The sequence below is a fragment of the Odocoileus virginianus genome, chromosome 5, assembly GCF_023699985.2.
Source record: "Odocoileus virginianus isolate 20LAN1187 ecotype Illinois chromosome 5, Ovbor_1.2, whole genome shotgun sequence".
NCBI lineage: Eukaryota > Metazoa > Chordata > Mammalia > Artiodactyla > Cervidae > Odocoileus > Odocoileus virginianus.
In genome coordinates this window covers 92,931,476-92,959,096 of record NC_069678.1, presented here as the reverse complement: position 1 = coordinate 92,959,096, position 27,621 = coordinate 92,931,476, and the positions used below count along the sequence as shown (strand labels likewise).

Sequence of the window (27,621 nt, the reverse complement as noted above, 5' to 3'; positions counted from 1 at the left end):
GATCTTCCCAACCCAGGGATTGAACCTGGGTCTCCTACATTGCAGGCCAATTCTTCACTGTCTGAGCTACCAGGGAAGCCTGTGAGCTACAGGTTCTGGAGGTAGACCTGCCCATACCTACTAATGGATGAGATGGAGAGGGACAAGGGGAGGAAGAACCAACAAGATTCTCTTTAACTAGGTGTGGGAACAAGTGGGCCACTTACTGAACCTGCCAACACTCATATTAGTATTAATAATACTAATCGGGACTTCCCTGATAGCTCAGTTGGTAAAGAATCTGCCTGCAATGTGGGAGACCTGGGTTTTATCCCTGGGTTGGGAAGATTTCCTAGAGAAAGGAAAGGCTACCCGCTCCAGTATTCTGGCCTGGAGAATTCCGTGGACTGTATAGTCCATGGGGTCACAAAGAGTCAGACAGGACTGAGCGACTTTCACTTTAATATAATTCTGAGCTGGCAAGACCTCACATCCCAGGGAAGCCACACAGTCCTGCAGGTAGATGTGAAGGAAACCAGACGTTCAGAAGGAAGGAGACCCTTCCTAATAGCAGCAGATTTGGAAGAGTTGGGGCATTCCAGTTGCGGGTAAGACCCATGCCATGGCACATTTACCACTGCTGATAAGGCCAATGGGATTTCTGAGAGCAGGGAACCCCCACGATTTCCCTTGAGTGAGACTTCAGGTCAAGAGGGTAGCTGAACACACACAGGATTGTCTTTTCCCTCCCTAAAGGCAAAACTCAGAGGGACAAAGAAAACAGGAAAGAAAATGACGGCAACACAATTCTGAAAAGCGATGGATCATGATAACCATGCTATAAGAACCAAAAAAGCTAAATTTTAAATGTATCATAGGAAAAGCTGAGACGCCTGACTCACACCACAGGACCACAAAGGGCAGAGGAACTGATAGTATCAGGGGCGCCTGGAGTGAGGGTGAAGCTGGGGTTATAAACAGCAGGACTGGATAAAAATCTTTTTAAAGACTTAGACCCACCAAATCCCCACCCATTCCACACAGCCAGTGGATTCCCCTCACACGTTAGGCAGAAGACCTAAAGTTTATTTTTGAGGAGGTAAGGGACTGGGAGGCCGCGGGCACAGTGAGGGCAGAGGAATCTACCAGACACAGAGGACTCGATAACAGGTATTTCTGAATGCCCAGATGCCAGCCTTTATCCTTGCCCAGCTTGGGATGCTGCCAGCCAGGCCCATTACCTGCAGGCGGGAAGATGACCAACCCAGGAACAAAAATCTGAAGACACTGCCATGAAGAGGTTCCCCGTGAATCAGCCTGTGAGATCACCCTGTGGAGGAGCCTTGCTGAACAGTCCCCCACTGTCACTGTTGGGACCCAAGGACCCCCAGTCACTGGAGGGAAGCCTGTAATAGGAGAAGACTCAAGGCAGAAATAAGCAAAAAGACAAACTTGGAGGAAATAAATTATGATGGTTTTAAAGAAACTGGGCCATGAAACCAGAACAGAATGCTATTCAAGGAACATTCAGAGAACAAAATAAAAATGAAGAAAAAGGAGGAGGAGGGAGGGAGCGGAAGGACATTGGTAAGAAGAAATAAAACATTATAGCAGAATTTTTTCCAGAAAGTTTTAAAATAAAAGCCCAAAGGAAGGGTGGAAAGATAAAATTGAGGAAAACTCCCAGAAGGTAGAACAAAAGGATAAAGGGAAGAGAAATAGGAGAGAAGAGGTTTTTAAAAATTAGAAGATCAGTCCAGGAGATCCAGTACCAACATAATCAGAGTCAGTAAGAGAAAACAAAGAAATGGTGAGAAATTTCATTAAAGAAACAATTTGAGAAAAGTTCTCAGGACTGGACAACACCAGTTTCCAGACTAAAGACAGCCCACCATATTCCAGCATAGCCTGAGGCATGTGCAGCGTTGAAAAGTCTCACAACACTGGATTCTAAGAAAAGATCCCAAAAACGTCAAAGCAAAAGATAGATTACAGGTTGTGTCATGGGTCCCCAGTGCTTCCCAGGGGCTCAGTGGTACAGAATCCACCTGCCAATGCAGGAGATGTTAAGAGACTTGGGTTTGATCCCTGGGTCAGGAAGATCCCCTGGAGAAGGAAATGGCAACCCACTCTAATATTCTTGCCTGGGAAATCCCATGAGCAGAGGAGCCTGGCGGGCTACAGTCCATGGGGTGGCCAAGGAATTGGACATGGTTTAGCGACTAAACAACAGCATGGGTCCCCAAGATCATATATAGGTTAACTGAGTCTCCAGGAAAATTCCCAGGACTTAGTATGGAGTCATTGCTGTGATTCACTGCAGTTGAAAGGACAGAGTACAGACAGCAAAAGGAAAAGGTACCTGGGGTGAAGTCCAGGAGAGACCAGGCACAAGCTGCCCCTCCCCTCAGAGTCACACAGGATGAGCTGAATTCCTCCCTTGCTGAGTTGTGACAACAAGTGTGAAATGCCATCTACCAGGGGTGCTTGTTAGAGACTCGGCATCCCAGGATTTCACTGGGGGCTGGTCACATAGGGGAATAAATAGATGGGGAAACATTGGAAACAGTGGCAGACTTTATTTTGGGGGGCTCCAGAATCACTGCAGATGGTGACTGTAGTGAAATTAAAAGACGCTTACTCCTTGGAAGAAAAGTTATGACCAACCTAGACAGAATATTAAAAAGCAGAGCCAAATCACAGTGAGAACATCACTACTGTAATGCTTGGCTCCTGATGTTTCTTATTTCCTCACTATCAATCTGAGACCAGTAATAAATATGATATGTTATGTTGGGGTGGGGGGGAAGCAGAGATACTATTACTTTGCCAACAAAGGTCTGTCTAGTCGAGGATATGGTTTTTCCAGTAGTCATGTAAGGATGTGAGAGTTGGACTATAAAGAAAGTTGAGCACCGAAGAATTGATGCTTTTGAACTGTGGTGTTGGAGAAGACTCTTGAGAGTCCCTTGGACTGCAAGGAGATCCAACTAGTCCATCCTAAAGGAAATCAGTCCTGAATATTCATTGGAAGGACTGATATTGAAGCTGAAACTCCAATACTTTGGCCACCTGATGAGAAGAGCTGACTCATTTGAAAAGACTCTGATGCTGGGAAAGATTGAAGGCAGGAGGAGAAGGGGACGACAGAGGATGAGATGCTTGGATGGCATCACTGACTCGATGAACATGAGTCTGGGGAAACTCTGTGAGTTGATGATGGACAGGGAGGCCTGGCATGGTGCAGTCCATGGGGTCACAAAGAGTCGGACACGACTGGGCGACTGAACTGAACTGAACTGGTCGCATGGGCTCCTTCAGCCTGGTACACACCTATAGTCCAGACTCTCAGGGGGAAACCCAGTCAGTGTTAGTTGCTCAGTCATGTCCGACTCTTTGTGACCCCATGGACTGTAGCCCAGGAGGAAAACTAGTATTCAGCATAAGCCACAAACACTGTTCACACAGGTAACACAGGCACAGTGAGTTGCTCTTAGTTCCAGGCATGCTGGGCACACTCCCCAAATCCAAGGTCCTAGATGCCAACCGAGGGCACCTTCAAGCAGACTCTCCCAGGACAGCAGTCAGGCCTGCCTGTGAACTCTTCTGCATGTAGGTGGATCAGAATGACATTTTATGTCTCAGTAGCAATGCTGCAAACCAGAAATGATGGAGCAGGGTCTCGAGAGCCCTGAGGAAAACTATTCCCAACTTAGAGCTGTGTCAGGGAAGTGTGAGTATAGCGTTTTCAGACATTCGAAGCCTCCAAAAGTGTCTCGCCCCATCCCCTCTTTCTTGGAAAGCTGCTAGAGATGTTGCTCTACCAAAATGAAGGCATAAACTGAGGAAGAGGAAGATGTGGGGTCCAATACGAGTGAGGCAGAGGTGAATAGATTTTCTGGATGATGGAGAGGGCAGGCCCTAAGTCATGGCTCTGCATCAGACCTTGAGGTCACCGGTCTGGAGAGGAGAAGACCCAGAGGCCCTGGGAGAGAAACCCTCAGGGCAGTGAAACTGATGAAAGCGCTTGGCCTCATGGAAAAGAGAATTACAGAGGGAGAGAGTTTGGACCAGTGGAAAAATATGGCAATTAACTCCAGGAAAAAAACAGAAAGTTGTGTGGGAAAAAGAAAGCAATCGAGGCTGGTCTGTCAAGAGCAATCCCATAATAACAAACATGGAATGCTTATCCGGCCAAAATGATGATGTAATTATTAGGGGGATGGTGGAGGCACTGAAATTATACACTGGCATGGGGAGGGGAACGGTGAGGTAGGGAAAGAGGCTGTAAACGTGAAAGAGAGCTAAATCTTCATCCTCTATGGTGGGAAGTCCATATGTAGTAGGAAGTACGTAAGATTGAAACTCCAGGAAGTAGCAATATAAGCGTCTTATTGAAAGACACAAAGTATTCATAAAATTCACAACAAAAAAATCCATTTGGGGAATTGAAAGTGAGTGCCTCTAGGGAGCAGGACACCGGAGGGAGGTGGAGTTGGGAAGTATTATTGTTCATAATGATTTGAGCCTCTTTTAATCATTGACAGAAATACAAATATTTAATTTTTCATTTAGATATAAACTGCAAACAAGCACAAGAAGGAAGGGAGGAAGAGAGAGGAAGGAAAGGAGGTAGGAGGACGAGAGAGAGAGAAGGAAGGGAGAGAGGGAGAGAGCTGAAATGATGGACCGGCACGCTGTCTCTGCCCTGGTCAGGCCACCTCTTCCCAGTCCAGGCTCCACCCTTCCCAACCCTGAACTCCTCCCTGGAAGAGCAGCGAGGAGCAAGAATCTGGGAGACCAGGCACAGATTTGGTGCTTAGCCTGGGCCCAGAAAAGTCAGGACTGCTGAGGTCAGGTGCCAGAGTGCCCTGGAGACTCTGCACGTGTTGGAGGATGATGAGAAAAGTAAACTTCTATCGCTCTTAAGTCCTGCAGCTCATCAAGTCTCAGAAGTTTCTCAACAAGTTGGTGATCCTGGTGGAAACAGAGAAGGAGAAGACCCTGCGGAAGGAGTACGTTTTTGCTGACTCCAAAGTAAGTGACCACAAAGCCCTAGGACAAACCAGGAGGGGAGTGAGGGAGACACGGTTTCTGAGGCTTGCTGTGTGCCAGGAAGTGGGTACTGGGTACCGTCAGCTCGCTCAGCTCTCACACCCACTTCCCACCTGAAGCCAAGCCCAGGAAGGTGGGGGATGCATTCCAGGCCAGCTAGTAGCCCCACCCTCTCCCTCTGCCACCACGCCGGCCTATGAAAGAGTGCCTCCTTTATCATCCACGTCTTACCAGCCCTGAGCCCCCTTGGGAGGCTTTGAACTCCCCTGGGATGCGCCCAGAGGCCCTCAGAGACACCCCAGATTTAAATCTGAGTCTCAACCAGCACCCCCTCCATTTCTACACTTGTACCGCCCCCAAGCAGAAGTGAGATTCCCTACCAGGTCTGGCTGCTGGAATAAGAGAGGGGTGGGCTGATGGAGAAACTTGGGATCTGGGCGTTGTGGGGGCATCTGTACAGACGGAGTCTCTGTGACCCGAGCTCTCACCTCACACGTCCCAACCAGGTGCAGAAACCCAGCCTTGCAGCCCTGCTGTTTATCCTGGCTCCACTGAGCCAGGCACGGGGCTCCCAGCACGTCAAGGGTGACTGACTGTGTCAGCCCCGTGGCGGAGGGACAGGGCTCCTGGCACGGGCCCACGGGGACTGCCCCATCAAGTGCTGGGACCCGGCTCTGTCTACCTGTGTGGCAGGGGTGAGCTGGTAGGAGGGAAGTGGGGGCTCTGGGGGTCCCAGAATTGGCTGAGAGGGTGAAAAGGACTGGAAGGAGGTTTGAAAAGGGAGGAATGACAGAGAAGGAACTGGGGAGAAACAAGGAAGTGGGGGCCAGACAGGTGGGGGAGGCAACATGCTGGGCACATGGGCAGAGGTCCAAAACCCACTTCTGCTCATGGTCACGTGCTCAGAAGATGAGGCACAAGGGTAAACCGAGGCACGTAGTTCTGAGCTGCCCCTAGCCAAATGCAGATTTCCCATAAAGACAGCATCGCAATTCTCAGTGAGCTGCTTTCTTCAGCGGAAACTTAGATTTGCAATTAAATTAGATTGAATGATAGGAGATTGCCATCTGCAGAGGTCTGAGACAGTCAAACGTGGCTAATTTCACATGGTGCAGCCTAAAACTCTGGAGTGCACTTGGTTCGTCCGCCTCTGCTATTGAACTACGAGCTGTGAGAGGGCCACATCCACTTTGTGCCCTGCTGTGTACCAGGACAACAAAGTGAAGGCTACAGGGAAAGACAGCCTTCATGGGGTCTTTTCTTTCTCATTAGTTTCTTTAGTTTAAATTTTCTTTCATTGCATAAGTAATCTAATTCTTATTGGTAAAAAATAACTGATACAAATAAAAAGTTTAAAATAGAAACACTCATATACATTAGTTATCCTTGGATTCTATCTTTCAGGATGGTTTTTGTTTGTTTGTTTTAAATACAAACGCAGTGGTGCTGTTCGCGTAGCTTTCATCAATTGGCTTTTCATGCTAAACAATGTATCTTGACCATCTACCCTTGTTGATGAAGTGTTTTTGCACCCAAATTTTTTAAATCTATGGTCTTCTAGCCTATGGATGACCCATGAGACAGTAATTCACCTCTTAAGGCTGGACAGGAAGGCTTCTAGGATTTTCTGTGTTGAAACATGTGCAGCAGTACCCACGAGGTGGTTGGGTCTTCGCAGGGTCCCTGGTTCTTTCCTTAGTCGGGTCTTGCAGAGGAAGGGTGGGGTCAGAGAGAAGCCGCTCTCTTAAGACCTCGGGCACGTATTTCCAGATGGCTCTGCTGGAAGTCGGCACTGATCCACGCTCCCCCCAGTTTTCTCGAAGCTGACCAGTCCTTTGAAAGTGTCATGTGCAGGGAGGCGGAGGCCTTTCTGAGTCTGTCTGCCCTTCAATTCCTAGAAGAGAGAAGGCTTCTGCCAGCTCCTCCAGCAGATGAAGAACAAGCACTCGGAGCAGCCAGAGCCCGACATGATCACCATCTTCATTGGCACCTGGAACATGGGTGGGTCTGCCTGCCGCCCTGCCTCCCAGCTCTGCCCCCGGGCTCTGCTTTGCTGCCTTGGGCATCCTCGTCTGTCCGCCCTACCCCCAGCCCCTAGATGCGGGTACCCATCCTGAGACCAGGGCAAAAGAAAGGAGAGCTGGGATTCTCAGTCGCTGAGTGCAGCTGAAAGGGGTTACGTAGTTGTCAGAAATGGAAAGTTTTAGGTAAACAGTGTGAATATATAGGTGAAGGGGTCCTTGGGCACCTGCCAGCCTTGGGCAGCTCGCCATGGGGCTTCAGGCCTGGAAGAAGGAACCTCCTCTTTGATTTTGGCTGCCAGATTTATTGAGCGAGAAAGAGAAAAAAAGATGATGCCCAGCTGAATTTGAATTTCCTGTAAACAACAAATTATTTTTTAGTATAAGAATTTAGCTAGAAATACATACCTGTGTGTGCTCAATTGCTCAGTCTGTTCGACTCTTTCGCTGCCCCGTGGACTGTAGCTGACTAGGCTCTTCTGTCTGAGATTTTCCAGCCAAGAGTACTGGAGTGGGTTGCAATTTCCTACTCCAGCGGATCGTCTCGACCCAGGGATGGAACCCATGTCTCCTGGCAGGTGGATTCTTTACCACTGAGCCACCTGGGAAGCAGAAATATATACTAAATGTATATTATGCTATATATATTTATATATTAATATATTCCAAATATAATGTCCTAAGTACATTAATATACTATATTATACTGAATATAATTACTCTAAATAATTATTTAGTATTACAGTTCAGTTAGAAGTGCAAATATACACCAAATATCCATTGTACTAAACATACATAGTGTATACTCAGGTGCTAATACACATTTTTATACTAATATGAATTATAGCAAGTAATTACTTAGTTTAAATATTCAGTTAGAAATTTTAAAAAATTAAGTAGATACAGAAGTTCCAGTCAATTTGAATTTTAGATAGTTACTACACGGGACATACTTGTTCTATAAACTATCCATTGTTTATCTGAAATTTGAATTTAACTGGGCGTGTCTCCCCCACTGTGATCTGGAGCAGAATCAGGGCCACCCCCACCCCCCCCACCATGCAGTAGATCAGTCGCCTGGGAGGAAGTGGCTGAGCAGCAGGAGTGGGAATCTGAATGAAAAAGCTACATGGGACCCCTGGCCCGTTGCTGGGTGGAAGATGGGCTGGACTCAGGGAACTCAGAAGAGCTGCCCCCATCCTTGTTGCACTAGCCTCAGCCTCCCCAGGTCTTCAGGCCCAGAAACCCGAAGAAGGGTTTCACAGCCGCGCTGAAGTATTGGGTTGGTCAAAACTCTCATTTGGGTTTTACCGGAACAGACTTTTTGGTCAACCCATCAGAATGCTGGCCTAGTTCCTGTGTCCCTGACTCCCTGTCGGTTGTTTCTTATTGGCCGCCTGAGTCCCTCAGCTCTCACACCTGGGGTTTCATGCACACGGGCGCCTGGCCTGTTCCCCTGTTTCCTTCTGCAAGCGTGGAAGTCTTTGATTTGGCTGTGCACCGTCCAGGTGAAGAGCTGCAGGCATGCCCTTCACACGCCATGGAAGGAGCTGACTAGGGCAGCCTGGGAGGGTCTCCCTGGGCAGAGACCACCAGGCCCCAGGGCTTATGTTCCCGCCCTGAGCCACAATGGGAGCAAAGGTCAGGTCACTCCAGTTCTTGGCTTCTTAGCAGTTGTGAGCCAGGATGGTTATCTCTCTCGGGGGGCGGGGGGTGGGGGGGGGTTGACTCAACCTCCAAGAAGATTTTGGGGGAAATAAGTCTTCATCATTGTTTCTTTATTGAGCTGTTTCGGCTCAGTTTTTGCAATGACAGTGGACATGGGTGGGGCGTATGGGCTCCAGGCTCTTCATTTCCTCTGGCTGACTCCTGTGTGGCCTCTCTCGGTCTTCGGCTGAGAGCTCTCTTGTGCAATGAGGGCGTTGCTGTCTCCTAACTGTGGGTTAGAAGGCTCCATCCTAAACCTGTCAGCTGACAGCGCTGTCTCAATGGAGACAATGGAGAGTAATCTCAAGGCCTGTGTCCCAGTTACCACTATAACCCCAAAGACTAGGACAGTGGCTGACATCTGTGCTATGAGTTCAAGTTGCTACATGGAATCTTTGGGTGTTTCTAGCCTTTGAAGCTTAATGTTGTCTTTACAAAGCAGTGTAACATCCTGGGACATGATAGTACCTAGCTCTGTATCTAAGGCATTTCATTGGGTGGCCTGATGGGTTTTCAGTGACTATGTGACCCCCCTGCCCCCTCCCCATGTTTCCCCCACGTCTGTTCTGACTTCTCCTGATGTACCTTTGACTCACTCGGTGTTGGGTTTTGCTGTTGAAGGTAACGCCCCCCCTCCCAAGAAGATCACGTCCTGGTTTCTCTCCAAGGGGCAGGGAAAGACGCGGGACGACTCAGCTGATTACATCCCCCATGACATCTACGTGATCGGGACCCAGGAGGACCCCCTGGGAGAGAAGGAGTGGCTGGAGATACTCAAACACTCCCTGCAAGAGATCACCAGCATGACCTTTAAAACAGTGAGCAGTGGCCACGGCCCCGGGTGGGACGCCAGGGCAGTGGGCTTGGCAGGTCAGGAGCATCTCGGGGGCAAGAGTGTGCTCAGTGGTCCCCCTGCCATCCAGGGCCAGAGAGGGTCACCTGTATCCAATAATTAGTGGTGTCCCTGGGCATTGCTGATCACTGGGGTCGTCCCTCTCCATTGCCCGAGCTTGTAGGTAACCTTTACTTCCTTGAAATCTCGTCAGTGCTGGCCCTATCTTTAAGACATTTTGCATCATTTGTGAAGCATCCTTAGGGGTCCCCTAAAGTGTAGGAATGACCAGCAGGCCGCACCACACCTGGGGGTGAGGGCTGGGTGTGCAACTCTTGCTCTGAGGTCAAGCACTGAGTCCTGGCCCAGAGTCACAGCACTGTCCTCCCCGCCAGATTGCCATCCACACCCTCTGGAACATCCGCATCGTGGTGCTGGCCAAGCCGGAGCACGAGAACCGGATCAGCCACATCTGCACCGACAACGTGAAGACGGGCATCGCCAACACACTGGGTGAGCCGGGGCGGGAGTGAGCGCGCTTCTGCCACACGCGCGTGTCCATCCTGTCTGGGACGGGTGGCACTCCCGGCCTCCAGTGCTCTGGATGGTCCTCCCAGGCCGCGTGCATGCAGGGTCTACCCCAGTGCTTCTGAGGATCTGGCAGAACGCGGTTCTGACTCAGCACCTCTCAGGAGGAGCCTGACACTCCTGTGTTTCCGATGAACTCACAGTGGTGTCAGCGCTGCTGGCCCACAGGCCCCACCTTGAGTGTCAAGGGTCAAGGACAGTTCAACAGCCGTGCTCTGGAGGGTCAGGTAGTAAATATGTTAGACTTTTCAGTCCACGTGCAACTTCTCAACCCTGCTGCCATCACATGAGAGCAATTGTAGACAGCAGGAACTTGGAAGAGCATGGCCATGTTCTAGAAAACTGTATCTACAAACCAGGCGGGGGCTTGATTCAGCCACAGGCTCTAGGTTGTGACCCCTGGTCTAGATCTAGACAGACTCAGGTGGAGGTGGAAACGCTGGTATCAGTAGGACCAGTAGGACCAGTCAGGCTGCTTCAGAGAACTGACACAAATGAGCGTGTGTGTGTCTGAGTCTGTGTGTGTGTAAGAGAGTGTGTGGAGTCTGAATGTGAATGTGTGTGTGAGTTTTCTGTGTCTTTTCAGTCTGTCCGTGAGTGTGTATTTGTGAATTTGTCAGTCAGTGAGTGTGTGTGTGAGTCTGTCTGTGTCAGTGTGTCTGTCAGTCTGTGTGTGAATATGAATCTGTCACTCTGTGTGTATGAATGTGAGTCTGTCAGTCTGTGAGTGTGAGTCAGTCTGTGTGTGTGCATCAGTCTGCGGGTGAATATGACTCTGTCAGTATGTGTGTATGAGTGTGAGTGTCTGTAAGTGTGTCTGTCAGTCTGTGTGTGGAGTCTGTCTGTGTGTGTGCATCAGTCTGCGGGTGAATATGACTCTGTCAGTATGTGTGTATGAGTGTGAGTGTCTGTGAGTGTGAATCTGTCAGTCTGTGTGTGTGTCTGTCAGTCTGAGTGTGAGTCAGTCTGTGTGTGTGCATCAGTCTGCAGGTGAATATGACTCTGTCAGTATGTGTGTATGAGTGTGAGTGTCTGTGAGTGTGAATCTGTCAGTCTGTGTGTGTGTCTGTCAGTCTGTGTGTGTGAGTCTGTCTGTGTGTGTGCATCAGTCTGCGGGTTAATATGACTGTCAGTATGTGTGTATGAGTGTGAGTGTCTGTGAGTGTGAATCTGTCAGTCTGTGTGTGTGTCTGTCAGTCTGAGTGTGAGTCAGTCTGTGTGTGTGCATCAGTCTGCGGGTGAATATGACTCTGTCAGTATGTGTGTATGAGTGTGAGTGTCTGTGAGTGTGAATCTGTCAGTCTGTGTGTGTGTCTGTCAGTCTGTGTGTGTGAGTCTGTCTGTGTGTGTGCATCAGTCTGCGGGTGAATATGACTCTGTCAGTATGTGTGTATGAGTGTGAGTGTCTGTGAGTGTGAATCTGTCAGTCTGTGTGTGTGTCTGTCAGTCTGTGTGTGTGAGTCTGTCTGTGTTTGTGCTTCAGTCTGCGGGTTAATATGACTGTCAGTATGTGTGTATGAGTGTGAGTGTCTGTGAGTGTGAATCTGTCAGTCTGTGTGTGTGTCTGTCAGTCTGAGTGTGAGTCAGTCTGTGTGTGTGCATCAGTCTGTGGGTGAATATGACTCTGTCAGTATGTGTGTATGAGTGTGAGTGTCTGTGAGTGTGAATCTGTCAGTCTGTGTGTGTGTCTGTCAGTCTGTGTGTGTGAGTCTGTCTGTGTTTGTGCTTCAGTCTGCGGGTTAATATGACTGTCAGTATGTGTGTATGAGTGTGAGTGTCTGTGAGTGTGAATCTGTCAGTCTGTGTGTGTGTCTGTCAGTCTGAGTGTGAGTCAGTCTGTGTGTGTGCATCAGTCTGCAGGTGAATATGACTCTGTCAGTATGTGTGTATGAATGTGAGTGTCTGTGAGTGTGAATCTGTCAGTCTGTGTGTGTGTCTGTCAGTCTGTGTGTGTGAGTCTGTCTGTGTTTGTGCTTCAGTCTGTGGCAGAATATGACTGTTGATCTGTGTGTGTGAGTGTGAGTCTGTCAGTCTGTGTGTGAGTCTGTCAGTCTGTATGAGTCTGTCTGTGTGTGTGCATCAGTCTATGGGTGAATATGACTGTCAGTCATGTGTGTGAGTGTGAGCCTGTCAGCCTGTGTGTGAGTCTGTCAGTCTGTATGAGTCTCTGTGTGTGTGCATCAGTCTGTGGTTGAATATGGCTGTCAGTCTGTGTGTGAGTGTGAGTCTGTCAGCCTGTGAGGTTGAGTCTGTCAGTCTGAACGTGAGTCTGTCGGCCTGTGTGTGTGTCTGTGAGTGAGCCTGTCAGCCTGTGTGTGTGAGTGTGAGCCTGTCAGCCTGTGTGTGTGAGTGTGAGTCTGTCAGCCTGTGAGGTTGAGTCTGTCAGTCTAAACGTGAGTCTGTCAGCCTGTGTGTGTGAGTGTGAGCCTGTCAGCCTGTGTGTGAGTCTGTCAGTCTGTATGAGTCTCTGTGTGTGTGCATCAGTCTGTGGGTGAATATGGCTGTCAGTCTGTGTGGGTGAGTGTGAGTCTGTCAGCCTGTGAGGTTGAGTCTGTCAGTCTGAACGTGAGTCTTTCGGCCTGTGTGTGTGTCTGTGAGTGAGCCTGTCGGCCTGTGTGTGTGAGTGTGAGTCTGTCAGCCTGTGTGTGAGTCTGTCAGTCTGTATGAGTCTCTGTGTGTGTGCATCAGTCTGTGGGTGAATATGGCTGTCAGCCTGTGTGTGTGAGTATGACCCTGTCAGCCTGTGTGTGTGAGTGTGACCCTGTCAGCCTGTGTGTGAGTGGCGGGGAGTGCGTGGGGGCAGGTGCAGCCACACGGGGGCTGTGGGTGGCAGCGAGGGTGAGGCCAATGATTTCTGGTGCTTGGCGTCAGGGACAGGACAGAGCCCCAGAGGTGACAGGAAGTAGAACTGCCGCCACGGAACGTGAAACGCTCCCTCAGCCTTTCTGCTGACAAACCGCCAGCTGCCCGCCACCACACCCACGTGTCCGCCTTCCTTCCTGTGGCAGCAGCTGCCCTGCTCTGCCGCCCACGCCCTCTGCTGCCCAGGAACCCGCTTCTAGCCCTCGAGCCCCTCTGCGGGGCTGCCCGCCCCCTCCACCAGCCGCCGGCCACAGCCTGCTCAGGCCTCCCGTTACAAGACAGGACCGCCCTCAGCGGGACGGAGCTGACTGTGCCCCCAGCCCCACCCAGCACTGTGCTGGGCCCCCAGGCTCCTGCCTGCCACACAGAGGGGTGCTCCCACAGCTGGACAGACAGACTGCCAGCGGGTTGGTGGGGAGTGAGCATGCCGGCAAAGAGACGTGGCAGGGGGTGGGGGCTCCAGGGGCTACTTGCGGTGGATGGGGGTCTAGGGGCCTCTCTGAAAAGTCAGAGAGCTGAGGAAGTGTCCTTGTAAGGGAGAAGCATTCCACGCGGCAGGAGCAGCAAAGCAAAGGCCCTGTGGTCGCTGGGCTCAGCCTTACAGGGTGACGGGACAAGGCCAGAGAGGGGGCAGCAGGCCCGGGCAGTCTTGAGTTTCATGGTTCTCAGAGGGCAGCTTGGAGGCAGGGGATTTCCCATGCACCTGTCTCTGCTTCCCTCCCCTCCTCTTCTCCTCCGGGGCCACTCTACCCCCATTTCCCTCCCCTGAAATGGCTCCCAGCCATGGTTAGCACAGGGCAGGAGTTCAGTGGGTGCTGGCTGACGGGTGGAAGAGCTGAGACCTCCTAGAGGGTGGACCCGGTGCAAGGCTGCGTGTCATTTAATACAAACACCCTGTGGGGGCAGGGACTATCCTGAGCCCCACTCACAGACAGGGCTCTGGAGGCTACAGTGATGTTGCCAAACCTGCCCAAGGCCCTGTGACAGGGAAATGGCGGGCAAGGACTTAAACCTAGGCCCCAGGCTGGGGAGAAAGCTGACAGGAGGGGCCTCCTGGGGGCAGGGGAATCATCACCAGGGCAGAGGGGAGAGAGCCGTGGGTTAGGAGGCCCAGCTTGGCTTGTCCCCAGGGCCCTCTCATTGTCCAGCCCGGGCAGAATGTTAGCCAGCTGTGTGGTTTTACATTTTAAGTACTAAATTAAAGGAAAAGGAAACAAGGAAAGTCAATCTTAACAATATAACATATAAAAAAAATCATATCAATATATCATATCATGAAAGTGAAAGTGTTAGTCACTCAGTCGTGTCCGACTCTTCACTGACCCCATGGACTGTAGCCTGACAAGCTCCTCTGTCCATGGAATTCTCCAGGCAAGAATACTGGAGTGGGTTGCCATGCACTTCTCTAGGGGATCTTCCTGACCCAGGGATTGAACCCGGGTCTCCTGCATTGCAGGCAGATTCTCTACCGTCTGAGCCACCAGGGCTCATACATTCAAAATATTACCATTTCAATGAATATTCAGTTTAAAGGTTTATTAAATATTTTACAGTCCATTCTTCTACTGAGGTTTAAAATTCTGTTGTGTCTCATACTCACAGCCCATCTCAGTCAAGACCAACACATCTCACAGCTGCCATGATGGGCAGAGAAGGTTCCCAGACTTTGGCATGTGTCAGAACAACCTAGAGCAGGGCTGGCAGACTTGTTCTCTAAAAGGCTCAGTTCAGTTCAGTTCAGTTCAGTCACTCAGTCGTTTCCAGCTCTTTGCAACCCCATGAATCACAGCATGCCAGGCCTCCCTGTCCATCACCAGCTCCCAGAGTTTACTCAAACTCATGTCCATCGAGTCGGTGATGCCATCCAGCCATCTCATCCTCTGTCGCCCCCTTCTCCTCCTGCCCCCAATCCCTCCCAGCATCAGGGTCTTTTCCAATGAGTTAACTCTTCGCATGAGGTGGCCAAAGTACTGAAGTTTCAGCTTCAGCATCAGTCCTTCCAGTGAACACCCAGGACTGATCTCCTTTAGGATGGACTGGTTGGATCTCCTTGCAGTCCAAGGGACTCTCAAGAGTCTTCTCCAACACCACAGTTCAAAAACATCAATTTTTCCGTGCTCAGCTTTCTTCTCAGTCTAAAAGGCTAAATAGTAAATATTTCAGACTCTGCAGGTCATGCTGTCTGTGTCATAACTACTGGACTCTATCTAAGAGCATAGCTGTGTTCCAATAAAATGTTGTTTATAGACTCTGAATTTCATATCATTTTAATTTCATATCAATTTAATCAAAATATTCTTTTGATTTTTCCCCAATTATTTAAAAATGCAAAAACCGTCCTTAGCTGGTGGAGGGACAGTGTTGGCCTAACTCCTGACCAACAGGACTTGTTAGACAGATATTACTGGCTCCCACTCTCTAAGTGAGTGGACCCTGGGAGCAAACCCTGGGAGATGGTGATGGACAGGGAAGCCTACAGTGCTGCAGTCCATGGGGTCGCCAAGAGTCGGGCATGACTTGGTGACTAAACAACAAAAAACATGTAATATATTTAGGGCTTCCCTGGTGGCTCAGTGGTAAAGAATCCGCCTGCCAATGAAGACATGCAGGCTTGATCCCTGAGTCGGGACGATCCCCTGGAGAAGGCAACGGCAACCCATTCTGACATTCTCGCCTGGGAAAGCCCGTGGACAGAGGAGCCTGGAGGGCTACAGCCCAGCCCGCGGGGTCGCAAGAGTCAGAAGCGACTTTGCAGCTGAACAACAGCTCCCAAAGCTCTGATTCAGCAGATCTGGGGCAGGGCCTGCAACATGCCCTTGCAGCAAGTTCCCAGGTGGTGCTGCTGCTGGTGCTCGGAGGAACGCACTCAGAACCACGGGTCTCCGTGCAGGTTTTGGCCCCTCCAGGAGGCTGGGGTTTGCTGGTGCAAGGTCAGCCCCACCCCAGCCGCCGGCTCCTCTTCTCAAGGTTTCTGAGTATTTCTGATGGCCCTGCTTGGGGAAACTCACACACACACACACACACACACACATCTGCTTAGAGGGCGATGCCAGGATGACTTACACCAGCAGCTTCCTCCCTTGGACCTGCCGAGAACCCCAAGGCTGCCGGTTGTTCACCCCGTTTCCTTGTTGTCCTGGAGGAATCTTACCGCCCACCCCAGTTCCTATCCCCTGCCATCTCTCACCCTAGACGAAACTGCTCTTCTCCCTTGGCCTCCACTTTTTCCCACGGCTGCTCTCCTGATGAGTGGCGTGGCTTCACCCTGATTTCCCACCTCTTGGCAGCTTTGCCTGTCGGGCGTTCTGACCTCTCCCTTCTCTCCCCCCTTTAGGGAACAAGGGAGCCGTGGGGGTGTCATTCATGTTCAATGGAACCTCCTTGGGATTTGTTAACAGCCACCTGACTTCAGGAAGCGAAAAGAAACTCAGGTAATGGAGCTCACTCCCCGAGAGTAGCTGTTGGGGTTATTTGCCCAGACAGACCTCAACGCCTAGACCCCGTCAGCCCTCGGCCGAGCCCTGCCCTGTTGGCCTCTAAGGGCTTTTCCTGTGGTCTCATCAAAGGCACCTGCGGCACAGGGGTGTGGGTGAATCTTGCCTAGGGGACAGAGCAGACACTTCCTTATGTCACTAACCAGAGACATCCAAACACCACTCCGCTTCTCAAGAGGAAAGCCTCCTCGGGGCACCGTCGCAGGTGAAAGCCCGATTTGCCTATGGTGGCCCAGTCACGCAGAGTCATCGAGAAGGTTGATGACCCTGAGTCCCTCCAGAGCAGGTGCTCCCGGGGCCCTGCCCTGCATTCCCACTTCAGCCCAGGGACCACATCAGATGGGTGGTTGCAGGAGACTGAAGTTTCACTTCCCCACGTGTCTCCCTCTGACTTCCTGGCCCATGGCGTAGGGAACCCACGATCCCGTGCTAAGCTGGCTGCTTTTTCGTTTCACTAGGCGAAACCAAAACTACATGAATATTCTCCGGTTTCTGGCTCTGGGAGACAAGAAGCTGAGCTCCTTTAACATCACTCACCGCTTCACCCACCTCTTCTGGCTCGGGGATCTCAACTACCGCGTGGAGCTGCCCACCTGGGTGAGGGGCTACCTGCCCGGGGCCGGGGCTGCACGGGGCAGAGGCTCCCTTGAGCTGGCTCAGGGCGGAGGGTCATGGGGACACACGGACCAAGCTGGGCCAGAGCGGCCACTCCTCTGGGACTCGACACTGTTCCGACTATGGAGCCACTGCCTTTCTTTCCTGTTGGCCTCTTCTCAACCTGGGCTTCCCTGATAGCTCAGCTGATAAAGAATCTGCCTGCAATGCAGGAGACCCCAGTTTGATTCCTGGGCCAGGAAGATCTACTGGAATACTGGAGAAGGGATAGGCTACCCACTCCAGTATTCATGGTCTTCACTGGTGGCTCAACTGGTAAAGAATCTGCCTGCAATGCGGGAGACCTGGGTTTGATCCCTGGGTTGGGAAGATCCCCTGGAGAAGGGAATGGCTACCCACTCCAGTATTCTGACCTGGAGAATTCCATGGACTGTAAAGTCCATGGGGTTGCAAACAGCCGGACACAACTGAGCGACTTTCACTTTCTGCTCACACTTACTTGCCACACTCCTGTTCTGGCCACCCCTCCCTACCACCACTCTGCCGCTCCAGTGTCCTAGCTGACCAGCAGCAGCCTCTCAACTCACCAGTCCCAGATCCCGAGGAAAGGCTGAAGTCTGTGGGGACCAGCTCAATTTTCTCCCCACATCATGGGTCACCAGGCAGCCTGAGGAAGACATTCCTGAAGCTGGACGCCCATCCAATGAGCAGCAGTCAGGGGGCCCCCTGGCACAGACGGCCTTGCTTCCTTGGGGAAGGCAAAGGATTCCCTGGGAAGGGGTGGACTGGCGTGGCCCCTGGACATGAGAACGAGATGCGGTCACTTTTGTGTTCCTGAAAGAGGGGGCAGGGGCCAGGCCTGGGAGCAGAACCACGCTTGTCTGCTCCCTGTGTAACGGGGGTCCTTTGCGCTGGTGTCTGTGCAGGGGGAGGGGGTGGTGGAGACAGACCTGATTTTACAGTTGAGAGCACAGCAGCCTGAGAGGATGGCCTTGGGTTGGCACAGATCTCTGACAGTGGGATTGTACCTGGGCCTTGGGGCTCTGCTCCCAGATGCTTTCCCAGGCACTCCACATCCCGCACCTTCTAGGCCTCCCACTACCACAGCGGCTCTTGGCCCATCTGTGCCCTCCTCACCCTCCCCAACCCCTCCCTCCCTCCCAAGATGCTTCTCGAGAATTCCTCCTCTCCCCCCTGACTGAGCAGGCAAAGGGGATGGGGTAGACAGGGGCCTCATAGATCCTGACCCTTCCCAACTAGGGGCCATCCCAACCATTCACTCCCCAGAGTGTTGGCCCAGTGCATCTGCCAGAGTGGATGTATCATAAGTCCTGGGAGAGAGGACAGCTGGATCCTGAGGCTAGCACAGCCCACCAATGTCATGGCGACTCTCGGAGTCTGAGCCCAGATCACAGAGACCTGGTGCCCACAGATTCAGGGGCTAGGGTCTCAGATCCTTTCATAGCCTTATGAACAAGCTGTCTCACAGAGACAATGAGAGAGCAAGGGAGACATACCTACCAAGGAAGTCTTATAAAAAGGATGCTAGAAGTCCATGTGCAAAAATAGTGTCCCTCTGCAAATTTAGAACAGGCAGAAACTTCTGTTATTGAGGTGATATTTCACTGCACTTGCAAGATTTTCCTTATTAAATGGTTGAGTGTAAATAAGCACCAACTTGACATCTCTAAAACCAGGGTCTGGGGCAACTTCAGGGGCTCGGAGTCCTGGTGTGACAGGCAGGCAGGTAGGTGATATGCCCCTTGTCATGTGGTGAAGGGCTCGTCTCACCAGTGGCCCGGCCATGTCTTTGCTCCAGGAGGCAGAAACCATCATTCAGAAGATCAAGCAGCAGCAGTATGCAGACCTCCTGTCCCACGACCAGCTGCTCATGGAGAGGAAGGAGCAGAAGGTTTTCCTGCACTTTGGTGAGAACCACCATCGTTTTCTCATGGGCCCCTCCCTCCATCGTCCTGTCTCCCTTTTTCCCAAACATCCTCACTGGGGTGGGGGGTGGGGGAGTGATACCTGGAAAAGAGAGAAACTTGCCCAGATGTGAAACTGTGAAACATGGGAAGTCAAAACTGAAACCACCGTTTTGTTTGATTTCAGAGGAGGAAGAAATCACATTTGCACCCACCTATCGTTTTGAAAGAATGACTCGGGACAAATACGCCTACACTAAGCAGAAAGCCACAGGGGTGAGTCCTTTCCTGTCCTCCATCTCCACCTGCCTTGCACATCTCAGCCCTCCTTTGTCCATTCCCATAAAGGCGAATAGGAAGTGAAGAGAACCCTCATCCACTAGGTAACAAAAAAGAAATGGCATTAGAAATGCTATGTTGATCGTGTCACAGAGAAAACCCTCACCTTGGGAGAGGCTGGGCAAGCAGACGTGGCCCCTGTGAGGAGCTGGCTCATAATGCTTCTGTTCACGTGTGTGCACGCATGTGTGTGTGTGTGTGTGCGTGTGACTGTACACCATGTCTTCTTTATCCGTCCATCCCTTGATGGACATTTGGGTTGTTTCCACGTCTTGGCTCCTGTAAATTGTGCTGCAGTGAACATTGAAAGGCATGTAACTCTTCAAATTAGAGTTTTCTCCAGATATATGCCCAGGAGTGGGATTGCAGGATGATATGGCAGCTCTATATTTAGTTTTTTAAGGAAACTCCCTACTGTTCTCCATAGTGGTTGCACCAATTTACATTCCCACCAAGAGTGTAGGAGGATTCCTTTTTCTCCACAGTCTCTCCAGCGTTTATTTGTAGACTTTTAAAAATAAAGATGGCCATTCTGACCAGTGTGAGGTGATACCTCGTTGTAGTTTTGGTTTGTGTTTTTCTAATAATTAGTGATATTGAGTATCTTTTCATGTACCTGTTGGGCATTTATATGTCTTCTTTGGAGAAGTGTTTGTTTAGGTCTTCTCATTTTTTGATTGGGTTATTTGGGTTTTTTTATATTAAGCTGTATGAGCTGTTTGTTATATTTTCTGTCTCTTTTTAAAGTCCTATAAATATATTTGCTAATCTGCCAAGTGAATCGTCATTATACTAGCTTCTTTGCTTCAGGACTCATCAGTGCCTTTACAGGTTTATGAGCACAGGATTCTCTATGGGAAAATTCATGTGCCAAATTCAGGTGGTCATGAAATATCAGTTAATATCTTATGAGACCACTTGTGTTCCATGGAACAGTGAGGAAACTGTTATAAAGCATTCATTCATTCATTCTTGTGTAACAGGTATTTACCAATCACCTGTGATGGGTTAGGCACTGTCCTAGGTGGTGGGAGATCAAAGATGAGTTAGATGTCTGCCCTCAAAGAGTTTATAGTAGGAAAGGCAAGATAAAGACACAACTAATCAGAAAGTGAAAGTGTTAGTCACTCAGTCATGTCTGACTCTTTCTGATCCCATGGACTGTAGCCCGCCAGACTCCTCTGTCCATGGGCTTTTCTAGTCAAGAATACTAGAGCGGGTAGCCATTCCTTTTTCCAGGGTATCTTCCTTCTTGCACTGCAGGCAGATTCTTTACCATCTGAGCCACCAGGGAAGCCCTAGCCAGAGATAGACTACAATGCGATGCCCAATTCTATGAGGAGTACTCCCCAAGGGAAATGACCACCGGGGCAGGGAAGAATCTGGGAGGCTTCTTGAAGAGGGGCTTTGAGGTGCCTGAAGGGCACTTGGATTTCAACAAAGAGGCAGGACAAGGGCTGATGGGGGCTGATCCACTTCAGGTTGAAAGGACTGCCGGAGCAGATGCCAAGGCAGGAAATCTGGCATCCATCACCTTCTGGGGGCTGGTCCAGAAGTCCAGGAGGACCAGCCCTGTGCTGGGTCCTGGGGGACAGGGGTGCTATAGTGGGGAGCTTCCCCACCCACTAGAGGCCTGGGGAAAAGGAGAGAGTTCTGGGCAACAGCTGGGCTCAGGGGCAGGTAGAAGACTGGATGGAAGTGGAAGAGAAAGGCCAGGAGTTGGGGAGATGCCTGAACAAAGCAGGAGTTAGAGAAGGGGAAAAAGCAGAGAGGAGGAGGGCAGACTCAGGACTTCTACCAGGAGGAGGCTGAGACCTGGGGCAGGACACCTCACAAGGTACTCACTGGCTGCCGTGTGGCTGGGCTCGCCAGCCCACGGGGGTATATTTGGAGGTGGTGAGGGGATGGTCTAGTTGGACTTGAGTATGAGGAGGAAGAGGCAGGGGCCTGAGATGGCAGAGAGGAAGTTCCTTGATGCCAGGTGAAGCGTTCTCACCTATTAGATGGGCACCTGCTTCAGGAAGCCACTACAAGATCCCCTGAAGGGCTGGCAGCATCCCGGTGCTACACAGAAAACCGGTCTGCATCAGTGTAAAGGATGAGGGTGACGCAGGGGACCAACAAGGAGGCTGAGAGATAACTGGGCCTGAAGCCGGAGGGGAAACAGTGAAAATGAAAGAAGAAAAGCAGGATATATTGATTCATCTGACTGATGTTAATATAAACCGTGAGATCAGAAGGCAGAGCTGGCTCCAAAGGGGAAAGTAGAGCTTGTTTTCAGGCTCACTGTGTAATGTGAGTGGAAAATCCCAAAGAAAACATCCAGAGGGCAGTTAAGAATGCTAGACTGATGCTAAAGTGAGATGCCAGGGCTGGGTCATAGATCTGGGAGCTGTCTGCACAGAGAAGATGGTCAGATCCATGGGAATAGGTGAGGTCGCCAAAGAGTGCATGGACGATGATCGTAGAAGAGCTATGGACAGATCTGGGGTCATCTCCATTCAGAGAGGGGAGGGAGAAGCAGAGATGACCAAGGAGACAGAAAAAGAGTGGATGTAGATGGTTAGAGGACCAAGCAGACTGCTCAAAGCATCACAGAAGCCAGGCTGAGCGACTTGCCAGGGTCGGTGGTCACCAGCATGGAGTGTGTGAGCCAAGGAGAACAGGTACATTCACAGGAGCCCTGAGCAAGCAGCCGGACTCAGGTTCAGGGGTTTGGGTGGACACTGAAAGAACAGTTGCCATAGAGGTGGTTTTGTTTTTTGGCTACACTGGGGCTTCGTTGCCGCTAGTGGACATTCTTTAGTTGGGGCACGTGGGGGCTCCTCTCTACTTGTGGCATGCGGGCTTCTCCTTGTGGTGGCTTCTCTTGCTGTGGATCATGGGCTCTAGAGTACAGGCTCAGTAGTTGTGGCATCCTGGCTTACCTGCTGCGAGGCATGTGGAATCTTCCCAGACCAGGGATTGAACTCATGTCCCCTGCATTAGCAGGTAGATTCTTCACCACGGGACCCCCAGGGATGTCACTTGACTTAGAGTCTTGGGGGTGAGATCCAGACTGCAAGGGGGTCAGAGTGGCTCTTCACTCAGAATGTGCAGATGAATCACTACTGAGTCTTTTCAGAAATACAGATGTCTCCACCTCCTCGCCAGAGGTTCTGATGCAACAGATCGGGGGTGGGGCACTGTTCTCTGGGTCTTTGTAAAGCTTCACCAATAATTCTGCAGAGCAGCCAGTGCTGAGAACTGCCGTGTTAAGAAGTAACAGTTTGGCAGCATCTCTGAAATCTGAACATGCACCTACCCTATTCAGCAGTTCTGCTTTGGTGTACACCCGAGAGAAAGTAGTGCATTTATTCACCCAATGACAGATACAAGGACGTTTACAGCACCTTTGTTTATAATGTCAAAAAACTGGGAACAACCCTATTTCTAGCAACAGTAGAATTGATGAATGTGATTTATACATAAAATGGAATACAACTGCAGCAATAAAATGAAAACACATTTATTCAAGAAATAGGATGAAGAAGGTTGAAAGAAGCCAGACACAAAAGAATATGTACTGAATGAGTCCACTGATAGGTTCAAGAGTGGGCAAAATTAATCAATGGAGAAACCTTAGTCACGGTCGTGTTTACCTCTCAGAGGCGGTAGCATTGACAAGGAAGGGACACAAATGGACCTTTTGGGATGATAGACATTTTCTACAGCTTGATCTAGGTAGTGGTTAAATGGGCATATACAAATGTAAAAAAAATCCTCAAGTTGTACGGCATAGATTACCACACTTTACTATACGTAGGTTGTATATGTGTGTGTGCTCAGTCGCTCAGTTGTGACCCCATGGACTGTAGCCCACCAGGCTCCTTTGTTCATGGAATTTTTCCAGGCAAGAATACTGAAGTGGGTTGCCATTTCCTCCTCTAGGGGAATCTTCCCAAATCAGGGATCAAACAAGTCCCTTGCATCCACTGCACTTGAAGGAAGATTCATTACTGTCTGCACCACCTTGGAAGACCAGGATGTATATACCTCAAATTAGGAAAGAGTAATGGGCAGTCCAGAAATAGAGGCAGTGAAAAGAGAGCATTCTTGAAAGAAAAATGGCAAAAAGAAGAAAAGAGTAATTGAAGGAGGTGTCAGGGATAGGCTCTTTAAGGATGAGAAATATTATGTTTGCAGGCATGGCACTAGTGGTAAAGAACCAACCTGCCAATGCAGGAGATGTAAGAGATGTGGGTTTGATCGCTCAGTCAGGAAGATCCCCTGGAGAAGGAAATGGCAACCCACTCCAGGATTCTTGCCTGGAGAATCCCATGGATAGAGAAGCCTGGCGGGCTATGGCACATAGGGTCACAAAAAGTCGGACACGACTGAAGTGACTTAGCATGCAGAGGAGAAAGAGCTAGAACTTGAAAGGGGCTATTCATTAAGGAGGTTGTTATTGCCAGTTTGCCTTATCTCTGACACCCAGCAGAAATCTTGCTCACAGTGTATCTTGGAGAGGGCTTGTCATAGTACATACTGTTTGAATGATTAGATATGTAGGTGGATGGATGGCTGGCTGGGTGGATAAGTAGGTGAGGGATGGATGTATAAGTGGATGGGTAGATAAGTGGATGGATGGATGTGTGAATGAGTGCCTGGGTAGATGGTGAATGAATGAGTGGAGGGGAAGGGTAGCTAGAGTGTTTTATTAAAGAAAATTGTTGGAGAAAATGAGCAGAGATTGGGTTGAAAATCAGGTAGAGGGGTTCATTTCAGTCCAAAAAAAGTAAGAGAATATAAAGCAACAAAACGTTCTGAAATAGTGAGGAGGATAGGTAATGGAGCTCAGCCAGGTGAACCTCATTAAAGGGGGGGTGTAGGTGTCTGAAACTCTGGGTCGTGACCATGGAGCCAGGACTTAAGACAGGTGGAAAGAGTTGAAAACCACTTCTGGAGAAATTCTATAAAGAACCAGCAGCAGATGAACCTAAGGATTACAGATGCCATGAGTTAATCTCTTCTTTTATGATTTCTTTCTGGAGAAGGAAATGGCAACCCACTCCAGTACTCTTGCCTGGAAAATCCCATGGACGAGGAGCCTGGTAGGCTACCGTCCACGGGGTCGCAAAGAGTCAGATACGACTGAGCGACTTGACTTGACTTCATGATTTCTTTTAAAAGTAGCATGCATTCTTTTTTTTTTTTTTAACAATAGTAACTTGGACAAGGAGCTTTAGGGGACACTGCTATATAATAAAATATTCAAAGATTAATAGTCCGTGGATGATAGCAGAGTCAACAAGTTTCCTATTTTTCAAAAAGTTTCTAAATCACTTAATGAAACCAACTTGCAAGCAAATATAATCAAATGCTTTAGGTGCTATGATAGCAGTGGGTGTGGAATAATGTTGGGGGCATAAAATAGGGATGGAAAATGGTTACCTCACTCATGATTCTAGAGGTGTTGCTATCTGCTCTTTCTTCTGATCCTTTGCTTTTGACCTGGTAATGCTGAATAAAAATAGGAATAGCAGACATTCATGATTCATTCTTAATCTCAGAGTAAAAGCCTTAAATATTGTAAGGGGTAGTTTAGTTTTTGCTTTGTTTTGCAAATACTATGTCAGATTAAGGCAATTCCCTTCCATTCTCTAATATATATACTTAACCTTGAATGGATATGAGATTTTGTCAAATTCTTTTTCTTTATTTATGGGTGCAATATGATTTTCTTCCTTTACTCTGTTAATATAGAGAATTACATTGAATGATTTTCCATATTAAAATAACTTCGCAATTCTGGAATAAATGCAGTTTGGTAATGGTATATTATCTTTTAAAATATATTGCTAGATTTGATTTGCTAATACTGTAAGTATTTTGTATTTATGTTCATGAAAGAGATTGGCCTGAATTTTCATATCTTATAGTATAACAGTCTTGTCAATTTTTTTACCTCCAGGCTATGCTAGCATTAAATACATGGATCTGTCTATATCTGTAACTAGCTAGCTAGCTAACTATCTATTAGGTAGCATTTTACAAAGCCCTGACTTTGACTTGCAGATGAAATACAATTTGCCTTCCTGGTGTGACCGAGTCCTCTGGAAGTCTTACCCCCTGGTGCACGTGGTATGTCAGTCCTACGGTGAGTGGCAAGTTAAGGGATTTCACTTCCCTAAGTTAAAGGGCTGCAGTCAGTCCATCTGTATACCGGGAGAACTCCCTGCAGCTCCAATCAGGTAACCTCAAAGAGACGATGTATCCTGCCCGTCTTGGGCTGCAACATATTAAATATTTCCTGGTTTGGGAAACATTTGAATTAGGGAGCAGTTTTAAAAATAAATCCAGATTTATTTTTTTGAAGAAAGTCTATTAGGTTTGAACCATACAGAAGTGGTGTTTTCATAGGTGAAAAATAGTTAACTATTGGTTTATTCATATGGTTCAGCCTAATGCATATCATGAGTATACACACATGTATTTGGGGAAATTTGGATTACATTGATGAAAAACGCATGAGATGCAATATTAAATAATTATGGAAAAGCTATTCAGCCCTGTTTCACCCCCACAGAGTGGGGGTCCTGCTGCTGCCTGGTGGCCACTTTCAAGGCTCCCACCCTCTGTTGTTGCTGCTGCTGCTTTTGTTGTTCACTGGCTCAGTTGTGTCCAAATCTCTGTGATCCCATGGACTGCAGCACGCCAGGCCTCCCTGTCCATCACCATCTCCCGGAGTTTGTTCAACTCATGTCCATTGAGTTGGTGATGCCATCCAACCATCTCATCCCCTGTCATCCCCTTCTCCTCCTGCCGTCAATCTCTCCCAGCATCAGGGTTTTTTCCAATGAGTCAACACTCTCTGTGGGGACCAACAAATCCCCACATTCAGCTCAGGTTCCACACAGTTGACTAGGTTTCCATTCCTCTCTTTTGTGCGTGTGTCCTGCTCCCCCGAAGGGACCAGAGCAGTTACCCTGGGCTAGTTCAAGGCACGTGCCCTGGAGTCCCCTGGCCTCTGGGCTCTGTCCCCAGAAGGGACTTCACTCACCTTTAGGTGCGTGGAAAGGCAACCCACAGCCACAGCCAAGGGACTGTTCTGCTTCTAAACCTACAAAGGCTCCACATCCCCTCCTCATGCCCCTCCACACCCGTGCTCTCCAAACCTGTGACCCCTGCTGCCAGCGGCCATCACCCTGGTCCTCTCTCTGCGTGATGTCTGTCCCTCATTCTGCAGCTCCATGAGTCCTGCCAACTTTCAAGTCAGGCTTCTGTGACCAGCCTCTGCGGAGAGTCAGGAAAAAGTGGCGGCCTGTGGCATTCCCGCTTTTTGAGCCTAAACTTGGCATTCAAAGCGAGCCCATCATGGGGGTCTTTAGAAAGAAGGAGGGAGACTGGTCTGGAAGCAGCAAGGAGGAACTGGGAGGACACAGCTGCCTCCCATGTCCTGCCCGGGGTCTGGGCCATGTCGGGAAGGGGAAGAAAGCCAGGCCTCGCCTAGGGGGCTGCAGGGTGTTCCAGGAAGGGCCAGGTTTGCACATGAAGGAGAAAGTGAAGAGGTCGGGCATTTTGCTGATGATATTTCATGGCATGCTGAAGAGGTTTAGTGAGTATTAAGTGGGCAGGAAATTGGGAAAACAAAATGGGTGAATGTCCGGACTCAGGAAGTGGGGGTAAACTTTGAGCTTGGGTCTCCCGGTTGTGACATCAATAGTATGTATCAGTTATCTCTGGCTGCGTAACATCTATCTGAAAATCCACTCCCAGCCTACAGGCTGGTTCAGGCTACTGCTGCCTGGGTCCGGGGATTCCTGGCAGCCAGTTCCAGCTGTGGAAGCGCTTGCCTGGTCTCTGCTTGCTTCACATTCACTGATGTGCTCTTGGCCCAAAGAAGTCACGTGGCCAAGCCCAGACTGACTGTGGGAGGCAGGACCCACAGGACACATACAGTCACAGGGAAGGCCACCTCCCAGGTTTCAAGCAGTTATTCTAGTGCTAATGCTATCATGCTCAATACACATCTAAAATATGTTTTACTATTTATTTGTGCTGGGTCTCAGTTGCAATACACAGGCTCTCTGAAGTGGTTTGCTGTATGCCAGACTTTTAGTCTCAGTCTGTGGGGTCTAGTTCCCTGACCCAGGATCTAACCTGGGCCCCCAGCATTGGGAGCTCAGAGTCTTAGGCACTGAATTACCAGGGAAGTCCCCCAC

General features: G+C 49.6%; 1 protein-coding gene across 2 annotated transcripts in view; it reads left to right on the top strand.

Moving 5' to 3' along the window:
- The window catches only part of INPP5D (inositol polyphosphate-5-phosphatase D), a 144,349-nt gene that overhangs the window by 93,575 nt on the left and 23,153 nt on the right, over positions 1-27,621 (top strand). For both annotated transcript variants that reach the window (XM_020893913.2, XM_020893912.2), the window contains exons 10-18: positions 4,910-5,016; positions 6,933-7,035; positions 9,384-9,580; positions 9,990-10,107; positions 16,379-16,475; positions 16,997-17,135; positions 18,973-19,081; positions 19,266-19,354; positions 25,475-25,556. In XM_020893913.2, coding sequence (XP_020749572.2) covers positions 4,910-5,016; positions 6,933-7,035; positions 9,384-9,580; positions 9,990-10,107; positions 16,379-16,475; positions 16,997-17,135; positions 18,973-19,081; positions 19,266-19,354; positions 25,475-25,556 — 1,041 coding nt within the window. The remainder of the gene's footprint in view (positions 1-4,909; positions 5,017-6,932; positions 7,036-9,383; positions 9,581-9,989; positions 10,108-16,378; positions 16,476-16,996; positions 17,136-18,972; positions 19,082-19,265; positions 19,355-25,474; positions 25,557-27,621) is intronic.